At 40.0% G+C, this 18,422-nt stretch overlaps 1 protein-coding gene across 1 annotated transcript; it reads left to right on the forward strand.

The window, feature by feature from the left end:
- Window positions 1-16,643: 16,643 nt before the first annotated feature.
- On the forward strand, window positions 16,644-17,582 carry LOC131926607 (olfactory receptor 2H2-like). The gene has a single exon (XM_059282143.1). The coding sequence runs from the start codon at window positions 16,644-16,646 to the stop codon at window positions 17,580-17,582; it is 939 nt and encodes a 312-aa protein (XP_059138126.1).
- Window positions 17,583-18,422: the final 840 nt, after the last annotated feature.

The following is an 18,422-nucleotide window of genomic DNA, read 5'->3' on the forward strand; positions in this document are numbered from 1 at the left end:
CAGCGAAATTCTCTTCTGTCAAAATTTTCTATCTTCTATCCCTTTCTCAATTTCTATCTGAAAAATATAAGGTATAGCGTAGTAATATAGTTTAGAAAAAACTTAGAAGTGTAAGATTCTGTAGGAAAAAATAAGTAAGGCAACTAGACAGAAAAACTCTTCAATTTTCTAACTTTGGGGGCTATGAATGCAAACTGGGAAAAAAATCTTTTTGGGGGCTTTACGGGTAGTAAAAAAAGCTCTTCTTTGAGCTTATGGGGAAGAAAAAGTTTCCTATGGAAGCTTTTGTCCTGGGGACAGCTGAAATGCTAAATCCAAGCGGCAGGAGAAAGTGATTTCTCCCTGAGGCAAAAATGGGGGTGTAAAAAGCCAAAGTTTAAAGTTGGGAAGTTTTGGGAAAAGCTGGTCTTTCTCCTGGGGGGGAAAAAATCTTTCTCTTAAACTATAAAGCTTTTCTTAGAAAACTTTGGGGGGGGGAAATCTCTCTAAAAAGCCTTCATCTTTCTCAAAAGCTCTCTTAAACTTAAAAACTAAAGACTTTAACTTTCTCAGAAGGACAAAAATTAGAATCACCTGAAGATATTAGTATGGGGACCACCTGTGATTAGCTCTAAGGGAAAACAACAAACCTCTTAAGACAGCAAAACCTAAGTTCTTTCAAGCTATAAAAATCCTCCCTGCAATACAGGAGGCAGGGACAAGTTCCTAAAAACCTCTTCTAAGCTCTGTCTCTTCAAGCTAGTAAAAGACAGTGGGTCAGAGTGCCCTGAGGGAAATGCTTGGGAGAGTGTGGGTAAAGAGCTACAGAGAGCCCAAAAGGGTGGGAAACTTTACTGGGAAAAGCAAAAAAGCCAAGCTTTTCAGTTACACCCGAGCTGAGGCATCAAGGGTTTTGTTTGAGCGTTTCAGAATGAAAAGGTGCTCCTAATCGACTTAATGCAAAAATCCCCTGAAGCAATGCAAACTGTTAGCATTGTATCCTCTCTTCTGACCAAAAACCCAGAGGCTACTGGCTAGCGTCTCTGAGTTGGAGTGCATTTCTGGGATACTAGGGTTCCTGCAGTTGCAAACTTCCTGGAGCACAGAGCTGAGGCAGGAAGGTGCAGGACCCAGGGGAAGATTGCTAATGAACAAACAAAACTAAAGCCAGTGAGAATGGCACAGTTGTCCACTTTCCTACAAGTCCCGGTTTGATAGGTCCACAGCTGCAAAAAGAAATCTGAGAAAAAGCTTTTCTATCAAAGTAAGGACTTTTCTGGGAAAACAGTAAAGCTGAACTGTGTCTGAACCAGTTGTGCTGCTGAGTCAGAACGCTGTCTGGGGAAAGCCCAGCCAGGGCAGAACAGAACTATCTGTTGTGCCCAGATCGTGACCCCCAGAGAGACCACCAAAGACGAGCATGCCGGAATGCAAAAGCATGGTTTAATTCTGGATATCCAAAAGCAATACAAGCCTAGGCAGGGACTTCGTCCAATACATCCAACGCAGTGGAGGCTGGAGGAAGCGCCCACCTATCTGCAAGCTCAGCTTTTAAAGGGAAAAGTCACAAGGTTACATCGTTTAGGGGTACTAGTATGGGTACAATTCTGATTGGCTCGCTTCTAGAGGCTTCTAGAAATTACTTCTAAGGGAGTGGTTGCCCACCACCATTTCTCATTGGCTGCCCTCAGGTGGGGGCATTTTTATGGTCAGTCACCCTGGAAACCCGGGAGAGGACATTCTTGTGACTCTGTACTTTTACACTTCCTGGTTTCTGGAATCTGAACTGACTGGTTTCAGTAACTAATGGCCTATGGCCTATTCCCAAAAGGAAAAATCTTAGGCCTTAATTTTAGGGTGAAAGCATTTTGGTCTTATTTCTAAGATGGCTCATTTTGGTCTCACACTATCCAGGAGTAAAGCTTTCTTTTCTGTCAGAGAAAGCACCTCTTTGAGAAAAGCTTTGTTTCAACTGACTCCCTGAGATGAGGGAGTATAGCCCTAAGGGGTAATTGCCTCTAGTATAAGCTCTGTCCTTGAGCACCCAGACAAACACAACCCACTGGGGGACTGTGCCAGGTGAAGGCCTGATAAAACAAAACGCCTGTCCTAATGGGAGTTTAGAGATGGCAAAAACCTCCCTTGTTAGATTTTCAGTCTGTACACAAACCACACAGACCCCGAAAACAGAAACGGACTAAAACCCCTACCTTCAGTAGCAGGGAAAGCCGCCACTGTAGTGTCAGAAACTGTTTCTGGGGTAGAGGGGATAAACTGAGACCAAACTGGGAACTGTCTGAGAAAAAGACTCCAAAGAAACAGAAGGGACATATTCCTCCCCAGAAAATGCATGACCTGAAAAAAGCTGCTAGAATTTGAGGCAGATTCGGGGGGAGGAAAAAAAAAAAAGCCCCTACCTCCAAAAGCAGCTAGCAGAGGAACAGAGCCACAGACAGATACCTGAAGCTCTGCATCTGGGGAAGGAACAAGCAAAATGAGATAGATCCATGGGAGAAAATCTCTTCTGAATGAGCTATGGAAAAGCTGTTGTAAATGATCACTGACTGGCTAAGGCAAACACAAGCCCCAAGGAAAGTTGCTATCAGAAATTGTCCACCTCAATGCGCGCTAACGAGGCAGGTGCAGTTCTGATTTGGGGGCCAGTGTCAAATGAAGGAGAGACACCTGTTAAAGCCAGCTGAGGAGAGACCAGAAACCTCCCAATGTTCCATAATTGAAAATGTAAAATGCTTGTTCAAATCTCCCGTTGCAAAAGCAAAAAACTTTGTTCAAACCTCCCTGGCAAGAATTTGTAAGCAAGGCTGGTAAAAGAGAACCAGTTGACTCTCAGACCCAAAAAGAACTATGGGAAAGTACTGATATAAGGGACTGATATTATTATAGACTGATATAAGGGAAATGCATTCTGGGAAAGGTAGTTTTTCCGCTAAAGATGGCGACATTGTCCTGAAACACGTTTGTCAGCTCGAAAATACGTTCATGGTAAACTTAAAATACAGCCTTTAAAAGAATGAGGAAAGTCGTCTAAGAGTTTAAGTATCAGTTCCAATGAAAAATTGAAAGGATACGGAACTAGGTGCTTCGTGGTTTGGGGCTCCGTTGGTAAAATGCCTTATTTACTCTAATAGCTGTGCAAAGTTTTTATGGTAGCTGGATGACAATAAGCTACCTTTAAGAGCAAACAAGCCACTTTAAAATCCTTAAGAAAGCAAGAGAAAGCAGTTTATACACTGAACGTTGTCTTAGATATGAAGAAATTTATGTGAAATTAAAAATTCTTTACGTCTTGAACAAACAGCCTGCAATGATTCCTTTGCAAAGCTAATTAAGGGGATAAGAAATAGGCATTCAAAAAGAAATGACTGCTTTATAGATGGGAAACAAACTTCAGAAAATCTAGCTGTCTTACAAAAGAGTTGCTTCACCTGAAAGTTCCTTATAAAAAATCAATGCTAAATATTACAGCTGCTAATAACATCAGGAGTTAAAGCTAATGAAGTGAAAATACTAAATACAGTTCGGAGCTGTGCCGCTTGTGGCTTTACTAGCTCCTTTAGAAAAATACTTTAAGAAAAATCACCTAATAGCTGTGCAGTATTTGGTGAAGAGCTTTACAGCAGCTAAATACGGTAATTTCACCCTCAGCATGAAGTGAAGTTTTTCTGTAGAACAAACCAAAAGTACTGCTGTAATAGAAACGTTTGTCTGAATTGAAGTACTTAAGGGAACTATTATGAATTTGGGTGAAGGGACAGCCTCTAGTTAAAAACCATTTGCGGCTGACAGTGCATCTCTGCCGGTTCTGGACCGGCTGATAGAACTGGCAACTTTGGAGTGTAGCTTCATCTTGGGAAGGTTACAATCCCCTAGCAACAACTATCACAATTCTATAACAACACCACTCATTAAATCCCAGTGCTTTATAACAAAGCTGACTATAAACTCTAAAATTTAGAAATGATGTATGTACTTCCTGTCTAGTTAAGAGAATCTGTCTAATAGAGATAGTACTAATAATTAAGAGTAAGAAATAGAAAAAGATGAAAATAAGATATGTGAGTTTGTAAAAATTCTCTTGTTAGATCTGTGTTAAGAAATCTTTAGGTGTTTGCTAAGTTAAATATATGCTAATGGTAGCCCTGTATAAGTTTGTAAAATAGATCTATAGAGTTCCTTTAAGAAAATAAGCTTGCAAGAAATATCTAAGGTAGTCTTAAGACGTGTAGTAATAAGCTTGTAAGAAGTAAAGATACTAATTGTAAATGTAAGTTTAAATAAGAAATATGATAAGTATATAAGAAGTAAGAAATATATTTGCTAAAGTAGTTCTATAGTTTCCTTAAGGAGTATAAATAAGTAGATGTTAATACGTTATATGTGAGTTTGTAAAATGTAGATGTTGAATGTGAGTCTAAATGTTTTGCAAGGCAAAAAATGTTATATGTGAGTTTAAAAAGTGTAAATGCTAAGTGAGTCTATGCTTAATGTATATGATGAAAAAAAACCTGAGATACAGAGTTAGTGTCCTAGGAGACTGCAAAGCAGGCAGTCTGAGCAGTTTTCAAAAGCTCCAAAAGCCGCTAAGAAGCTAAGAATGGCGGACGCCAGAACCAGTACAACAAGGCATCCGCAGCTGAGATCCTTGGAAAATCGACGCAATACAGAAAAACCTGAGCTAACATCAAAAACGGTGCGGTTTAGAATACTACTGTACCTAAAAAGGTCTCTGGCTTGAGAATAAGTGCAGAGACGCTTGTTTGAACTAAAATTGTTAACTGCAAAAAGTTTTGGTTGAAAAACGTCTCTTCATATTTTGAAGTGAAAGCCTGATACCAGAATTTATTTGTTTGAACTTTTTGAACTTAAAATGAGATAAAACTACAAAAATATTTTGATTATGGATTTCTTCATATTTGGAAGGCTAGTACCAGAATTTATCATTTGAATTTTGGGACTTAAGAAATGAAACGAACAATAGAGATTTCATTGCAATGGAACAATTTTGAGTTTATAGTAATGACCTAGGAACTGTTTTCTGGAATTGGTTTAAAAATGGAACTGTTTAAATGAAGAAATTTATTATTTCTACCTAGAATCAAGATACAGTTTTGTGTATGCATATATGCTTTATTAATTGGTGATTCATGAATTGTTTTGTGGAACTGTCTATGTAAAAATGGAAATACTTATGGAACTGGTTTTGTGTTACAAATGGAACTGTTTAAACAGAAGTTTGGGTTTTCTAACTAGGCTTGAGATTTTGCTTAAATTATAAAGAAAGGGGGAAGAGTTAATACTCCTTAGTCTAATTTCAAAAGTTGTTTGAGGGATTAATGTCATGTTTTTGTTAGTAAGAAATGCAAATAGGGTATATTAAGAGACTACTTTTAAAGTGTAAAGAGTTTTATTAAAAAACTGCTTTTGGATGTTTTGCTAAGTTTTTAAAGTGTTAATGGTTTTATTGAGAAGATTGCTTTTCAGTATGGGTTTGTAGGAATTGTATGAGTTTGGGTTCTTCTAGCTAGGTTTTAGATTTTGTTTAAAAAATTATAAAGAAAAGGAGGAGTTATGAGGTTGAATTATGTTTGCAGAAATTATATTTACCCTATTGATATTAATGCACCCTGGTTTTGTGGAGTTAAGGAATATTTAAGTTTGATATGAATACATCGAAGTTTTTCCTATGTTCTGTTAGCAAGAAAATTCAAATGATTGAGTTAAAGTTGTAAGACGGAGAAAATTGTTAACTATATTTAGCACCATATATGCTAATTCAAATGGTTCTGTTAAGAGTTTGCTTTGAGTTGTAAGACTGAGAGAATTGTGGCTATGTGTAGCAATATTTATGTTAACCTGTTAATGGTAATGATGAAGCTAAGGGATTCTTTAAGTTTGTAGTCGCCTTAAGAGTTTTTGGCTTAGAAAGGGCTTCAGGCAGCTAAGACTGCTGTAGTCACCTTGGACCTAATTCAAAAGAGAAATGCCATCTTTATCATCCTCTTCTCCCATATTGGGAGGTATAACAGCTATGGAGATTGCTGTAAGCCATTAATAGTTATTTTTTTATATATTAAGAAAGGGGGACCTGTGAGAGCCCGTTCTCGGGTTCCTCGTGGCTTTACCCAGCAGGTCCACATAGAGGATGATTAGACCACGGGCCTGAGTGCAGGTGTCTGAGATGGTCTGCACTTGGCTGTGCTGGGGGAGGAGGTCTTTTGCTCCACCCCTTGGCGTCTCTATAAAAACCCTGGGGCAGAGACAGTCAGGGCCCGTTGGAATAGGTTCCAGGCCCTCTCGAGGCTATCCTTTATTTTCTATCTGTTTATCTCCGCGATATTCTCTGCAATAAATCCTTCTATCTAATATTTCCTGCTGCTCACACTCAAGAAAACTCTGGGGAACTGTGGGGGTGGTTGGGTAAACGCCCCACAAGTTTCTCTCCATTTAATTTGGTGTTGGTTGTAAACTTGCTGTATATTGCTTTATTATGTTTAGTTTAGTTATGTTCCTTATATCCTTGATCTCTCCAAGACCTTTATCATGAAGGGGTATTGGATTTTGTCAAAGGCTTTTTCAGCATCTAATGAGATAATCATGTGGGTTTTTTTCTTTCAGTTTGTTTATACGGTGGATCACATTGACAGATTTTCATATGTTGAACCATCCCCGCATCTCTGGGAAGAAGCCTACTTGGTCATGGTGGGTGATTTTTTTAAATATGTTATTGGATTTGGTTTGCCAGTATTTTACTGAGTATTTTTGCATCAATGTTCATGGTGGAGATTGGTCTGTAATTCTCTTTCTTTGTTGCATCTTTATGTGGTTTGAGTATCAGGGTAATTGTAGCCTTATTTTAAAAAAATGGCAGTTTGTTTTGTTTCCATTGTGTGGAACGATTTGAGGAGTATTGGTATTAGTTCTTCCTTGAAATTCTGATGGAATTCTGCATGGAAACCAGCTAGCCCTGTTGGGAGACTTTTGATGACTGCTTCTATTTCCTTAGGGGTAATAGTCTATTTAAATTGTTTATCTGGCCTTGATTTAATTTTGGTATGTGGCACATATCAAGAAAATTGTCTGTTTCTTTCAGATTGTCCAATTTTGTGGAGTACAGATTTTTGAAGCATGACCTGATGATTCTCTGGATTTCCTCATTGTCTGTTGTTATGTCTCCTTTTTCATTTCTGATTTTGTTAATTTGGATGTTCTCTCTCTGCCTTTTGGTTAGTCTGGATAAGGGCTTGTCTATCTTGTTGATTTTCTCAAAGAACCAACTCTGTTTCATTGATTAAAGAATCATTGTTCTCTTTGTTTCTATTTTATTGATTTCAGCCCTGAGTTTGATTATTTCCTGCCATCTACTCCTCCTGGGTGAGCTTCCTTCTTTTTGTTCTAGAGCTTTCAGGTGTGCTGTTAAGTTACTAGTGTGAGATTTCTCTGCTGTGGGATGTTCTGTATGGCAAATGTGTTGCTGATTAGTCAATAAATAAAACACTGATTGGCCATTGGCTAGGCAGGAAGTGTAGGCAGGACAAGGAGGAGAATAAAGCTGGGAAGTGGAAGGCTGAGTCAGAGAGACACTGCCAGCCACCACGATGACAAACAGCATGTGAAGATGCCGGTTAAGCCACGAGCCATGTGGCAAGGTATAGATTAATGGAAATGGATTAATTTAAGCTGTAAGAACAGTTAGCAAGAAGCCTGCCACAGCCATACAGTTTGTAACCAATATAAGTCTCTGTGTTTACTTGGTCGGGTTTGAGCGGCTGTGGGACTGGCAGGTGAAAGAGATTTGTCCTGACTGTGGGCCAGGCAGAAAAACTTAAGCTACATTTCTCCAAATTCTTTATGTAAGCACTTAGTGCTATGAACTTTCCTCTTAGCACCACTTCCATTGTGTCCCATAAGTTTGGGTATGTTATGCCTTAATTTTGATTGAATTCTAGAAAGTCTTTAATTTTTTTCTTTATTTCTTCCTTATCCTAGTGATAATTTAGTTGAGAGTTGTTCAGTTTCCATGAGTTTGTAGGCTCTGTAGTTTGTGTTGTTGTTGAATTCTAACTTTGTCCCATGGTGATCTGATCAGATACATGGGGTTATTCTGATTTTTTTGTATCTATTGACATTTGCTTTGTGACTGAGTATGTGGTCAGTTGTAGAGAAGGTTCCATGAGGTGCTGAAAAGAAGGTATATTTTCTGTTTGGGTGAAATGTTCTGTAGATATCTGTTAAGTCCATTTGAGTCATAACCTCTGTTAGTTCTCTTATTTCCTCATTAAGTTTATGTCTGGCAGACCTGTCTATTGGTGAGAGTGGGGTGTTGAATTCACCCACTATTAATATGTAAGGTTTGATGTATGATTTAAGCTTTAGTAATGTTTCTTTTATAAATGTGGGTGCCCTTGCATTTAGGGTATAAATGTTCAGAATTGAGACTTCATCATGATGGATTTTTTTCTGTGATGAATGTGAAATATCCCTCTTCACTTCTTTTGATTAATTTTAGTTTGAAGTCTATTTGGTTAGATATTAGGATAGCTACACCAGCTTGCTTCTTAGGTCCATTTCATTGGAAAATCTTTTCCCAGCCCTTTACTCTGAGGTAATGCCTGTCTTTGAAATTGAGGTGTGTTTCTTGTAGGAAGCAGAAGGATGGATCCTGTTTTCATATCCATTCTGATAGCCTGTGTCTTTTTATAGGCAAATTAAGTCCATTGATATTAGGAAATATTAATAACCAGTGATTATTAATTCTGTTATTTTTTGGCTTGGATGGTGGTGGTGGTGGTGGTGTGTGTGTGTGTGTGTGTGTGTGTGTGTGTTTCTGTTCTTTGAAGTTTGTGGGTGTGAGATTATCTATTGCCTGTGTTTTTGTGGGTGCAGCTAATTTACTTGGGTTGGAGTTTTCTTTCTAATACTTTCTGTAGGGCTGGATTTGTGGATAGGTATTGTTTAAGTCTAGTTTTGTTATGGAATATCTTGTTTTCTCCATCTGTGGTGACTGAAAGTTTTGTTGAGTATAGTAGTCTGAGCTAGCATCCATGGTCTCTTATTGTCTGCAAAATGTGTGTCCAGGACCTTCTGGCTTTTAGAATCTCCATTGAGAATTTGGATGTTATTCTAATAGGTCTGCCTTTATATGTTACTTGGGTTTTTTCCTTTGTATCTCTTAATATTCTTCCCTTATTCTGTATGTTTAGTGTTTTGATTATTATGTGGAAAGGGGATTCTTTTTTTTTTTTTTTTTGGTCCAGTCTATTTGGTGTTCTGTACACTTCTTGTACCTTCATAGGCATGTCCTTCTTTAGGTTAGGAAAGTTTTCTTCTATGATTTTGTTGAATATATTTTCTGTACCTTTGAGCTGGAATTCTTCTTCTATCCCTATTATTCTTAGGTTTGGTCTTCTCATGGTGTCCCAGATTTCCTGGATGTTTTATGCTAATTTTTTGTATTTAACATTTTCTTTGACCAATGAATCTATTTTCTCTATCTTATTTTCAATGCCTGAAATTCTCTCTTCCATCTCTTGTATTTAGTTGGTGATGCTTGCATCTGTAGTTCCTGTTCACTTACCTAGATTTTCCATTTCCAGAATTACCTTGGTTTGTGTTTTCTTTATTGCCTCTATTTCAATTTTCAAGTCTTGAACTGTTTCCTTCACCTCTTTGATAGTTTTTTCTTGGCTTTCTTAATGAATTTATTGATTTCTTCCTTTTTGTTTGTCTTTTCTCAATTTCTTTAAAAGAATTTTTCATTTTCTCTTTAAGGGCCTCTATTATCTTAAAGTTATTTTTAAGGTTGTTTTCTTCTGCTTCATCTGTGTAGGGATGTTCAGGTCTTGTTGTTTTAGCACCATTGGGTTCTGGTGGTGCCATATTGCCTTTTATGTTGTTGCATGTATTCTTAAAGTGCTGTTTACCCATCTAGATTTGGGATAGTTATAGTACAGGTGTTAATTCTTGTGATGTCTTTGTTTGGTGGGTCTTTTGTTCCTTCATTGTCTGTGGTGGTATTGTGTTCCCCAAAATATTGTGTACCCTAATAAACTTATCTGGGGTCAGAGAACAGAACAGCCACTAGATACAGAGGCTAGAAAATGGTGGCACTAACACCTTTAATCCTAGCCTTCTGGAGGCATGGATCTCTGTGAGTTCAAGGCCGCACTGGAAATAGCCAGGCATGGTGACTCACGCCTTTAATCCCAAGAAGTGAGCCTTTAATCCCAGGAAGTGAGGGCAGAAAGCAGAAAGGTATTTAAGGCATGAAGACCAGAAAGTAGAAGCTTTTGGCTGGTTAAGCATTCAGGCTTTTGAGAAGCAGTTCAGCTGAGATTCATTTGGGTAAGGACTCAGAGGCTTCCAGTCTGAGGAAACAGGATCAGCTGAGGAACTGGCGAGGTGAGGTAGCTGTAGCTTGTTCTGCTTCTCTTATCTTCCAACATTTACCACAATAACTGGCCTTAGGTTTGATTTAATTAATAAGACCTTTTAAGATTCCTGCTACAATTGTCTGTTTCCTTTATTGTCTTTTGGCCTGAATGGCAAGGGTTCTGGTGGTTGGCTGGTCCTCAGGTACAGTAGGGTTGTCTCAGCTGAGGTTTGTGGGGGCTGGGATGCCTAAATGCAGTGTATCCCCCAGTTCTTCTGGCTTGTGTGGGCCTTTTCTTGTGCTTATAGAGTCTGATCTTCCTAGTGGTGTGGGTTGTGCCTGTGCCAATAGAGACTGTTCTTCCAACTGGTGTGGGTTGTGCCTGTGCCAATAGAGACTGTTCTTCAGCTGGTGTAGGTGGTGCTGGTGCCTATAGGCACTGCTTCTCTTCCAACTGGAATAAGTGGTGATTGTATAAGGGCTGCTGATGTTGCAGTGGATGTTTGGCCAAGGGGAGGATGATGAGGTTTGTGGCTTTGGATAGCAGAGTGGGTCATAGAATTTACAGAGTCCAGTGGGTGTCAAGAGTGCTGATGCAGCCTGCCTGCAGGTCTCTCACCTGTTGGCCAGTTGCTCCCAATCATACTTTAAAAGATATGCTTAATAAACAGAGGTAGATCATACAGTGCTTTATTAACTTTATTAACTTTAATTTTTTAATACTAATGAGAAAGGAACAATGGCTGCAGAAAGATATTGGATAGTAAAAAAAAAAAACTTTGAAATTAGATTAAATTAAATGATGTGTTGACCTCAGAATGGAAACCAGGATATGTGTTGTGTTGAGGAAGAGAGTTTGCTTTTATTTCCACAGAAGAAAAGACTGACAAAGATTAAATTTGAATAGGAGAGACCTCTTGATTAGGAGAGGTGATAGTTCATCAAACAGCTTGGTCATTCTATCGAAACTAATTTATAAGACTAACAAACACCTTTCATTTGATCAAGTATAATAAAAATTATTATTATTAAAAGACAATACTTTTTCTGTTGCCAAAATACACTTTATCTTAACAAAGATATAACCTGCCACAAAAGGAACTCCCCAAAGTTAGGGTTGGGGCAGGGTTTTGTTTTTGTCTTTCCAGCAGAACAAAAGCATCCAACTAAGGAATCTAAGGACCACTGGACAATGAGATGCTGTGGGATGTTCTGTATGGCAAATGTGTTGCTCTGATTGGTCAATAAATAAAACACTGATTGGCCAGTGGCTAGGCAGGAAGTATAGGTGGGACAAGGAGGAGAATAAAGCTGGGAAGTGGAAGGCTGAGTCAGAGACACTGCCAGCCACTGCCATGACTAACAGCATGTGAAGATGCCGGTAAGCCACGAGCCACGTGGCAAGGTATAGATTTATAGAAATGGGTTAATTTAAGCTGTAAGAACAGTTAGCAAGAAGCCTGGTACAGCCATACAGGTTGTAAGCAATATAAGTCTCTGTGTTTACTTGGTTGGGTCTGAGCAGCTGTGGGACTGGCAGGTGATAGAGATTTGTCCTGACTGTGGGCCAGGCAGGAAAACTCTAGCTACAATGAGACATCTGAAGAAGTATGAAGGTCCCCCCCAAAAAAGTATAGTTGACCTAATGGTATAGCACACCTCCAACAGGTTAGAATTTTATAAATCATCCCAAATGCTTGTTTTTGCTAATCTGCACTGTGGTGATATTTTGAACAAATAAAATTTGCCTTAAGATCAGAGGACAGAACAAGTCACTAGTTTAAACATAGAAGCCAGGCAGTGATGGCACACACCTTTAATCCTAGCACTCAGGAGTCGGAGGCAGAGATCCATCTGGATTTCTGTGAGTTCAAGGCCACACTGGACTATATGAGATTAATCCAGTCTAAAAGAGAAACAGAGCCAGGCAGTGGTGGCACACACCTTTAATTCCAGCACTTAGGATCACACACCTTTAATCCCAGCACTAGGAAGGTTGAAACAGGAAGTGATATGGCTGGGCTGAGCAAGGAATGTAAGGCAGGAGGAGACAGAAATTCATGATCTGTCAGGCTGAGGAGTTGGTAAGGTAAGAGGTGGTGGCTGTGGCTTGCTCTGCTCCTCTGATCTTTCAACTTTCACCCTGATATCTGGCTATGGGTTTTTATTACAACCAATTAGGATTCATGCAACACTGTACAAACATAAAAGGCAAATGGTCTTTTTGTGGTCCCAATTCAAATAAAAATTAAATCTGGCATTGGAATTGGAGCCATAGCTCTCTCCTTCTCTAAACCCAAGCATGATTGTTAAAGGAAAATCCAAAATCTGTCTCATGGCAGAAGAGGCACCTGGTATGGAACAGAAAAAAAATTAAGGGACTATTCTATTGCCACTTGTCTTAGTTAGAGTTTATGTTGCTATGAGGAAACACCATGACCAAACAAACAAAGTTGGGGAGAAAAGGATTTATTGGGCTTACACTTGAGCATTGCTGTTCATCACTTAAGGAAGTCATGACAAGAATGCAAACATAGCAGGATCCTGTAGGCAGGAGCTGATGTAGAAGCCGTGGAGGAGGATGCTTACTGGCTTGCTTCCCATGGCTTGCTCAGCCCACTTTCTTATAGAACCCAGCACCAGCAGCCCAGGGATGGCACCAACCATTATGGGCTAAATCCTCCACCACTGATCACTAAACTAGAAAATGCCTTATAACTGGATGTCATTGAGGCATTTCTTCAAATGAGGCTTTCTCTGATGATTCTAGCTTGTGTCAAGTTGACACACAAAACCAGCCAGTACAACTGACCTCTTGTCAACTAGACACACAAACACATCATTATTAAGCCATATCCCTTCCTTTCTTATTCATCCCCAAGATCTCATATTAAAATTATTTTAAAAGTCCCACACTCTGCACCAATTCAAACACATTAAAATTTCAGTCTCTTTAAAATATCCAATCTCTTTTAAAAGTTCAAGTCTTTCAGCAATGGGCTCCTTTAAAAATCAAAATTAGTGTCTACAGTACCTCTCATTGGCATGGTGTATTGATCAGACAGGATGGCTGATCAACAATCCTTAGAGATTTGCCTATCTTTGCCTCTCCAGAACTTGGATTATAAGCATGTGCCTGATATTTTTTAACATGGCTTCTGGTACAAAATGTACATTTTCATGCTTGTCTTTCAAGCATTTCCCAAAATGCTTCCTCCTCAGCCCTTTCTGCTGCCATACTTTAACAAGAGAAAAAAAAAAGAAATGAAAATGATACTTGAGTATGGAATAGGTTGAAATGGCATGAGAGAAAAGGGATGGGACACTCAAAAGATTCACAGAGATGAAACAATGTCATTGTACTGCCCAGTGACAGAGAGGAACAGATGGTAATCTCTTTATTTAACACTAGGTAATAAATCTGCTAACAGATTTCTTCTAGATCTTCTCCTTCACTCATAACCATCATAATCAACAGTGGCTAATTAACTGTCTGTGGGCAGAGGCCCCAGAGTCCTCACAGAACTAATGAGCATTTGTTCCTATGGGATGGGAGTCCAGGGATCCCTCCTTTCTATCTCCAGTGCTACCAAAATTATACCAACTTCCAGGACTCTAGCAGAATGGTGGTAGTGGGATATGGTGCATGTGGAACAATGACACTCAATCTCCTTTGGTTCAAGTTTCAGCTCAGATTATACTGTCCTGACTAAATTACTTAACCTGTCTGTTTCCATCTCTTCATCGGAAATCAAAGGCAAAACATGTTAGTCATATCCAGGTAATGCCACTGTTGCAAAGTACTTTGGAAGTCCAGAGTGGCGTTCCCATCCACACTACTGCTGAGTCCTGAGGCCAGTGCTTTCCAGGGAGCACAGCCATCAGTTTGCTCTCAGTTTTCATGCTGTGACGATCAAGTGGAGGCTTCACTCAGACCAGAAGCTCCTCATCATAGGGAAGCCTTGGCTGCCCAGGGGTGAGAAGATTTGACCTGGCCGTGGTAAGTCCTGGGATTTTTCTTCTCCTACAGTCCATCAAAATCTCCCATGTCTTCAAGAGTGGAGGCACCTCTGGCACACATTGTATTGTCCTGAAAAATTATTTAACCTCTCAGTGTTTCTCTTCATCTGTAAACAAAAACAGAATACAGTCATTGTATTTGAGTTACACAATTGATGCAGAATGCTTGAGTACCTGATAGGAAGTCAATCAGGGTTCAGAATCCAGACCTGGCCTTATTGACTGTGCAGTGTTGGGCAAGTTGGTTCAATGTTCTGGACTGTAAAGGGAGAATAAGGTTAATGATTATTCTAGAAATATAGCATGGGGCCAGATATGCAGAAAGCTCCCAGCAGATGGTAACAGCGTTGTGATGTGGACACCATCAAGAGCAGATACGGCAAGCCTTTCCCTGTACCTTTTAGTGCATGGCTAGGTCTTTAGTGATTAGTAAAGAAAAAGAACCCATTCATGAAAATGAAAATAACTGAAAGACTGTCAAGTAATATTTGAGTTTTGGTGGTGTCTCAGAATTAGAAGATCAGGTAAAAGGGTAATGTTTTGTAATAGCACACACACACACACACACACACACACACACACACACACACACAACCACAAAGACAGTCAAAGGATGATGGACATCTAAGAGCTTGAAAATAATAAACACAAAGTGACCAGGAGAGTAAGAAAGCCAGGTGTGTAGGTGTATAATGAAGAGTGAACAGCTGAGTAAGAAGCCCTTGAATTGCTTTTTAGTAACACAAGAATGCAGTGCTATAAAACAACATAGGAGAACTTATTATAAATAATCCAAATAAGTGTGACTGCTTCTTAAGAGGTAGGAAGTGAGTGTGATCAGGAGAGGCATGCAAAGGGCTTTTAAGACTTAAACAGCCTTTGGCAGAGGTTATTAACAATAAAGCACTTAAAATTCAGGTTGAGGGCTTTTCCCTCAGAGAGAAAAAAAGTCGGGGGAAGAAGAGGAGGCAGAAGGAGACTCAGTTAAGCTGGAGAAGGAAAGAACTTCCAAACAACAAGAAGCAATCTGTGAGGAGACACAGCCCAACCATCCCCTCTGCAGGTCCCACTCATCAGCCTGTAGGGACCCTGCCCCTAAGTTGTCACAGTGGTTGTCACGGCCTGCCACCTTCAAGGACCCAGATCTCCTCTCTTTCACAGCAGTAGCATCAGCTCCTGCAGGATGCAACACTGTTCTCTACAGCTCTGCCTCTCCCCCACTCAGTAACTTTACTTCATGGCTTCCGGTTATGGGTTCTTGTGAGGATGTTCAATATCCTAGTGGATTTTTCAAAGTCATGAGACCACTCACCTTTCCAGCCTATGAGCTCTGACACAAAGTCTGTTCACATTGTCCAATATTTGTACCAAATTCCTTAGCTCAGTAGCTTACCTACGACAGAGGAACTGTGTATAGTATGTGAATCCTGGCTAGATCTTATGCAAAAATAATAATAATAATAATCTTCTGAAAAAGTGTACTGGAGACAAAATATGAGTGATCATCAAATCCATGTCCACACTTAAAAGCAAGAGCAGGAGGGGTGGATGGGAAGGGGGTTAGATGGAAGGCAGGGGTGGTGTGGGGAGGGAATGGGAGGAGAGGAAGGAGGGGAAACTGTCCTCCATATGTAAAATAAATGAAAAAATGTTAATTAAACAAAAAGAAAATACAAAGAAGGCATCTGTCCTTCAGACAGTAACCCACAACTAGAATAGGACTATAAGGTTTAAGTAAATGAGACATTTGAATGACACATGTTAAAAAATTTTTTAAAAAATTAGCCTTTCAAAAGAAGAAAATGAGACCAATTCTACACTGCTCACCATCAAGTCATTAATCCAACCACAAAGTTCCTTACAACTGCTAATACTCGTAGAGAACAAAGTCAATAGTTGCACAGTGTTCAGATCATAAATGGTGCTCAATAAATGTTTGTTGAAACAATGAAAACTAAGTGATTAATGATTCATGTTTTTCATCAGCCTCTTTTGTCCTTAGCTGAGAAGTCAGAGTTACCAGTATGAGAATCCACCCATTTTCCAGGACATTCCTTCTTTATTCTCAGACACTAGACAACATTTGACCTGGAAGAAGAGGAAACAGAAAGGGACTTCATGGTGATCCAGGAAAGAAAGCAGAGGGAGTAGAGGAAGAAGAGAAGCATCCACCTCAAGTGTACTGACAAGTGAGCTTACAAAACAAATTGAAACACACTGACAACTTCATTCCTCCAACCAGACACAAAAGGCCATGGCCAACCACAGCTCCCCAGCAGGCTTCTTCCTGCTGGGCTTCTCTGAACACCCATGCCTGGAAAAGATTCTCTTTGTGGTTGTCTTGTGTTCCTACCTCCTCACACTCATAGGAAACACACTCATCCTCCTGCTATCCACACTGGACCCCAGGCTCCACTCTCCAATGTACTTCTTCCTCTCTAACCTCTCCTTCTTGGACCTCTGCTTCACCACAACCTGTGTGCCCCAGATGCTGGTCAACCTCTGGAGACCCACAAAGACCATCAGCTTCCTGGGATGCTTTGTCCAACTCTTCATCTTCATGTCCTTGGGCACCACCGAGTGCATCCTCCTGACAGTGATGGCCTTTGACCGCTATGTGGCAGTCTGCCAGCCCCTGCACTATGCCACCATCATCCACCCCCGCCTGTGCTGGCAGCTGGCAGCTGTGGCCTGGGCTGTAGGTTTGGTCCAATCCATAGTTCAAACACCTCCCACCCTTCGCCTGCCCTTCTGTCCGCATAGGCAGATAGACAACTTTCTATGTGAAGTCCCATCTTTAATTCGACTCTCCTGTGGGGATACCACCTATAATGAGATCCAGATGGCTATTGCTAGTATCTTCATTGTGGTTGTTCCTCTGGGTCTCATCCTTGTCTCTTATGGTGCTATTGCCAGGGCAGTAATGAGGATAAACTCTGCAAAGGGACGAAGGAAAGCTTTTGGGACCTGCTCCTCCCACCTCATCGTGGTCACCCTCTTCTACAGCTCAGTCATTGCTGTCTATCTGCAGCCCAAAAATCCCTATGCCCAAGAGAGGGGCAAGTTCTTTGGTCTCTTCTATGCAGTGGGCACTCCTTCTCTTAACCCTCTTGTATATACCCTGAGGAACAAGGAGATCAAGAGAGCATTCTGGAGGCTGCTGGGGAAGGATGGAGCCTCTGGGGAGAGCTGAGGGAGAAATAGCGTTCTTTCTAAATTAAAATGAATTTGAGCCTTTATTAAAAAAAAAAAAAAAAAAAAAAAAAAAAAAAAAAAAACTTAATTTCCACTTACTCTTTCATACCATCCAAGCCACAACAGTGGACCAGGTGAGTGACAGGTTATAGCGAGATGGGCTAGTGAAAAGTAGAGAAGCAGAAGCAGAAGAGATTAGGAAAAGGAAAAGTGCTAGGTGTTTCTTCCAAAATTAAGCATTCTTACCTGGACTGATCAAGGGGGCAACTCATTGGGTTCAAGAAATTCAGAAGCAAAAAAAAAAAAATTTACAAACCCCAGGAAGCTCATGAAACTTATAGGACTCTAGTAATTCCTCCTTGAGTTGACATAACCAGTAAACAATTGGAAGAGAGAATCCTCTCCAGAGACCTAGCTACGAGCAACTTATATACCTGACCCCAGTGAGACAACTGACATGTGTCCTCATCCATGCTTAAGTGAGGCTTTTCAGTATAAAGCTACAGCTGTAATACATCACTCATGCTCTATAAGTGGCCACAGTAAACTCAATAGATGACCATGTTGAACTTGAATGGAATGATTTATTTGTCCTACCTTTAGTGCCCTTTCTAAGAGTTTATTCACATTTGTCTAGGGTGGAAAAAGAGGGGGCGAGAGGGAGAGAGTTAAAAACAGACAGACAGATGGACAGACAGACAGAGATAGAGGAGGTATCTTTAATTCACATTCAAAATGTAGTTAATATTCATCTCCTTATGTTTGTTTTCTTTTCCACTCAGTTTTTAATTGCCTCCCTTTTGTTTATAGATTCCCAATCCTCTGTATTCATTTTTCC

This window comes from Peromyscus eremicus, chromosome 16_21 (assembly GCF_949786415.1).
Source record: "Peromyscus eremicus chromosome 16_21, PerEre_H2_v1, whole genome shotgun sequence".
NCBI lineage: Eukaryota > Metazoa > Chordata > Mammalia > Rodentia > Cricetidae > Peromyscus > Peromyscus eremicus.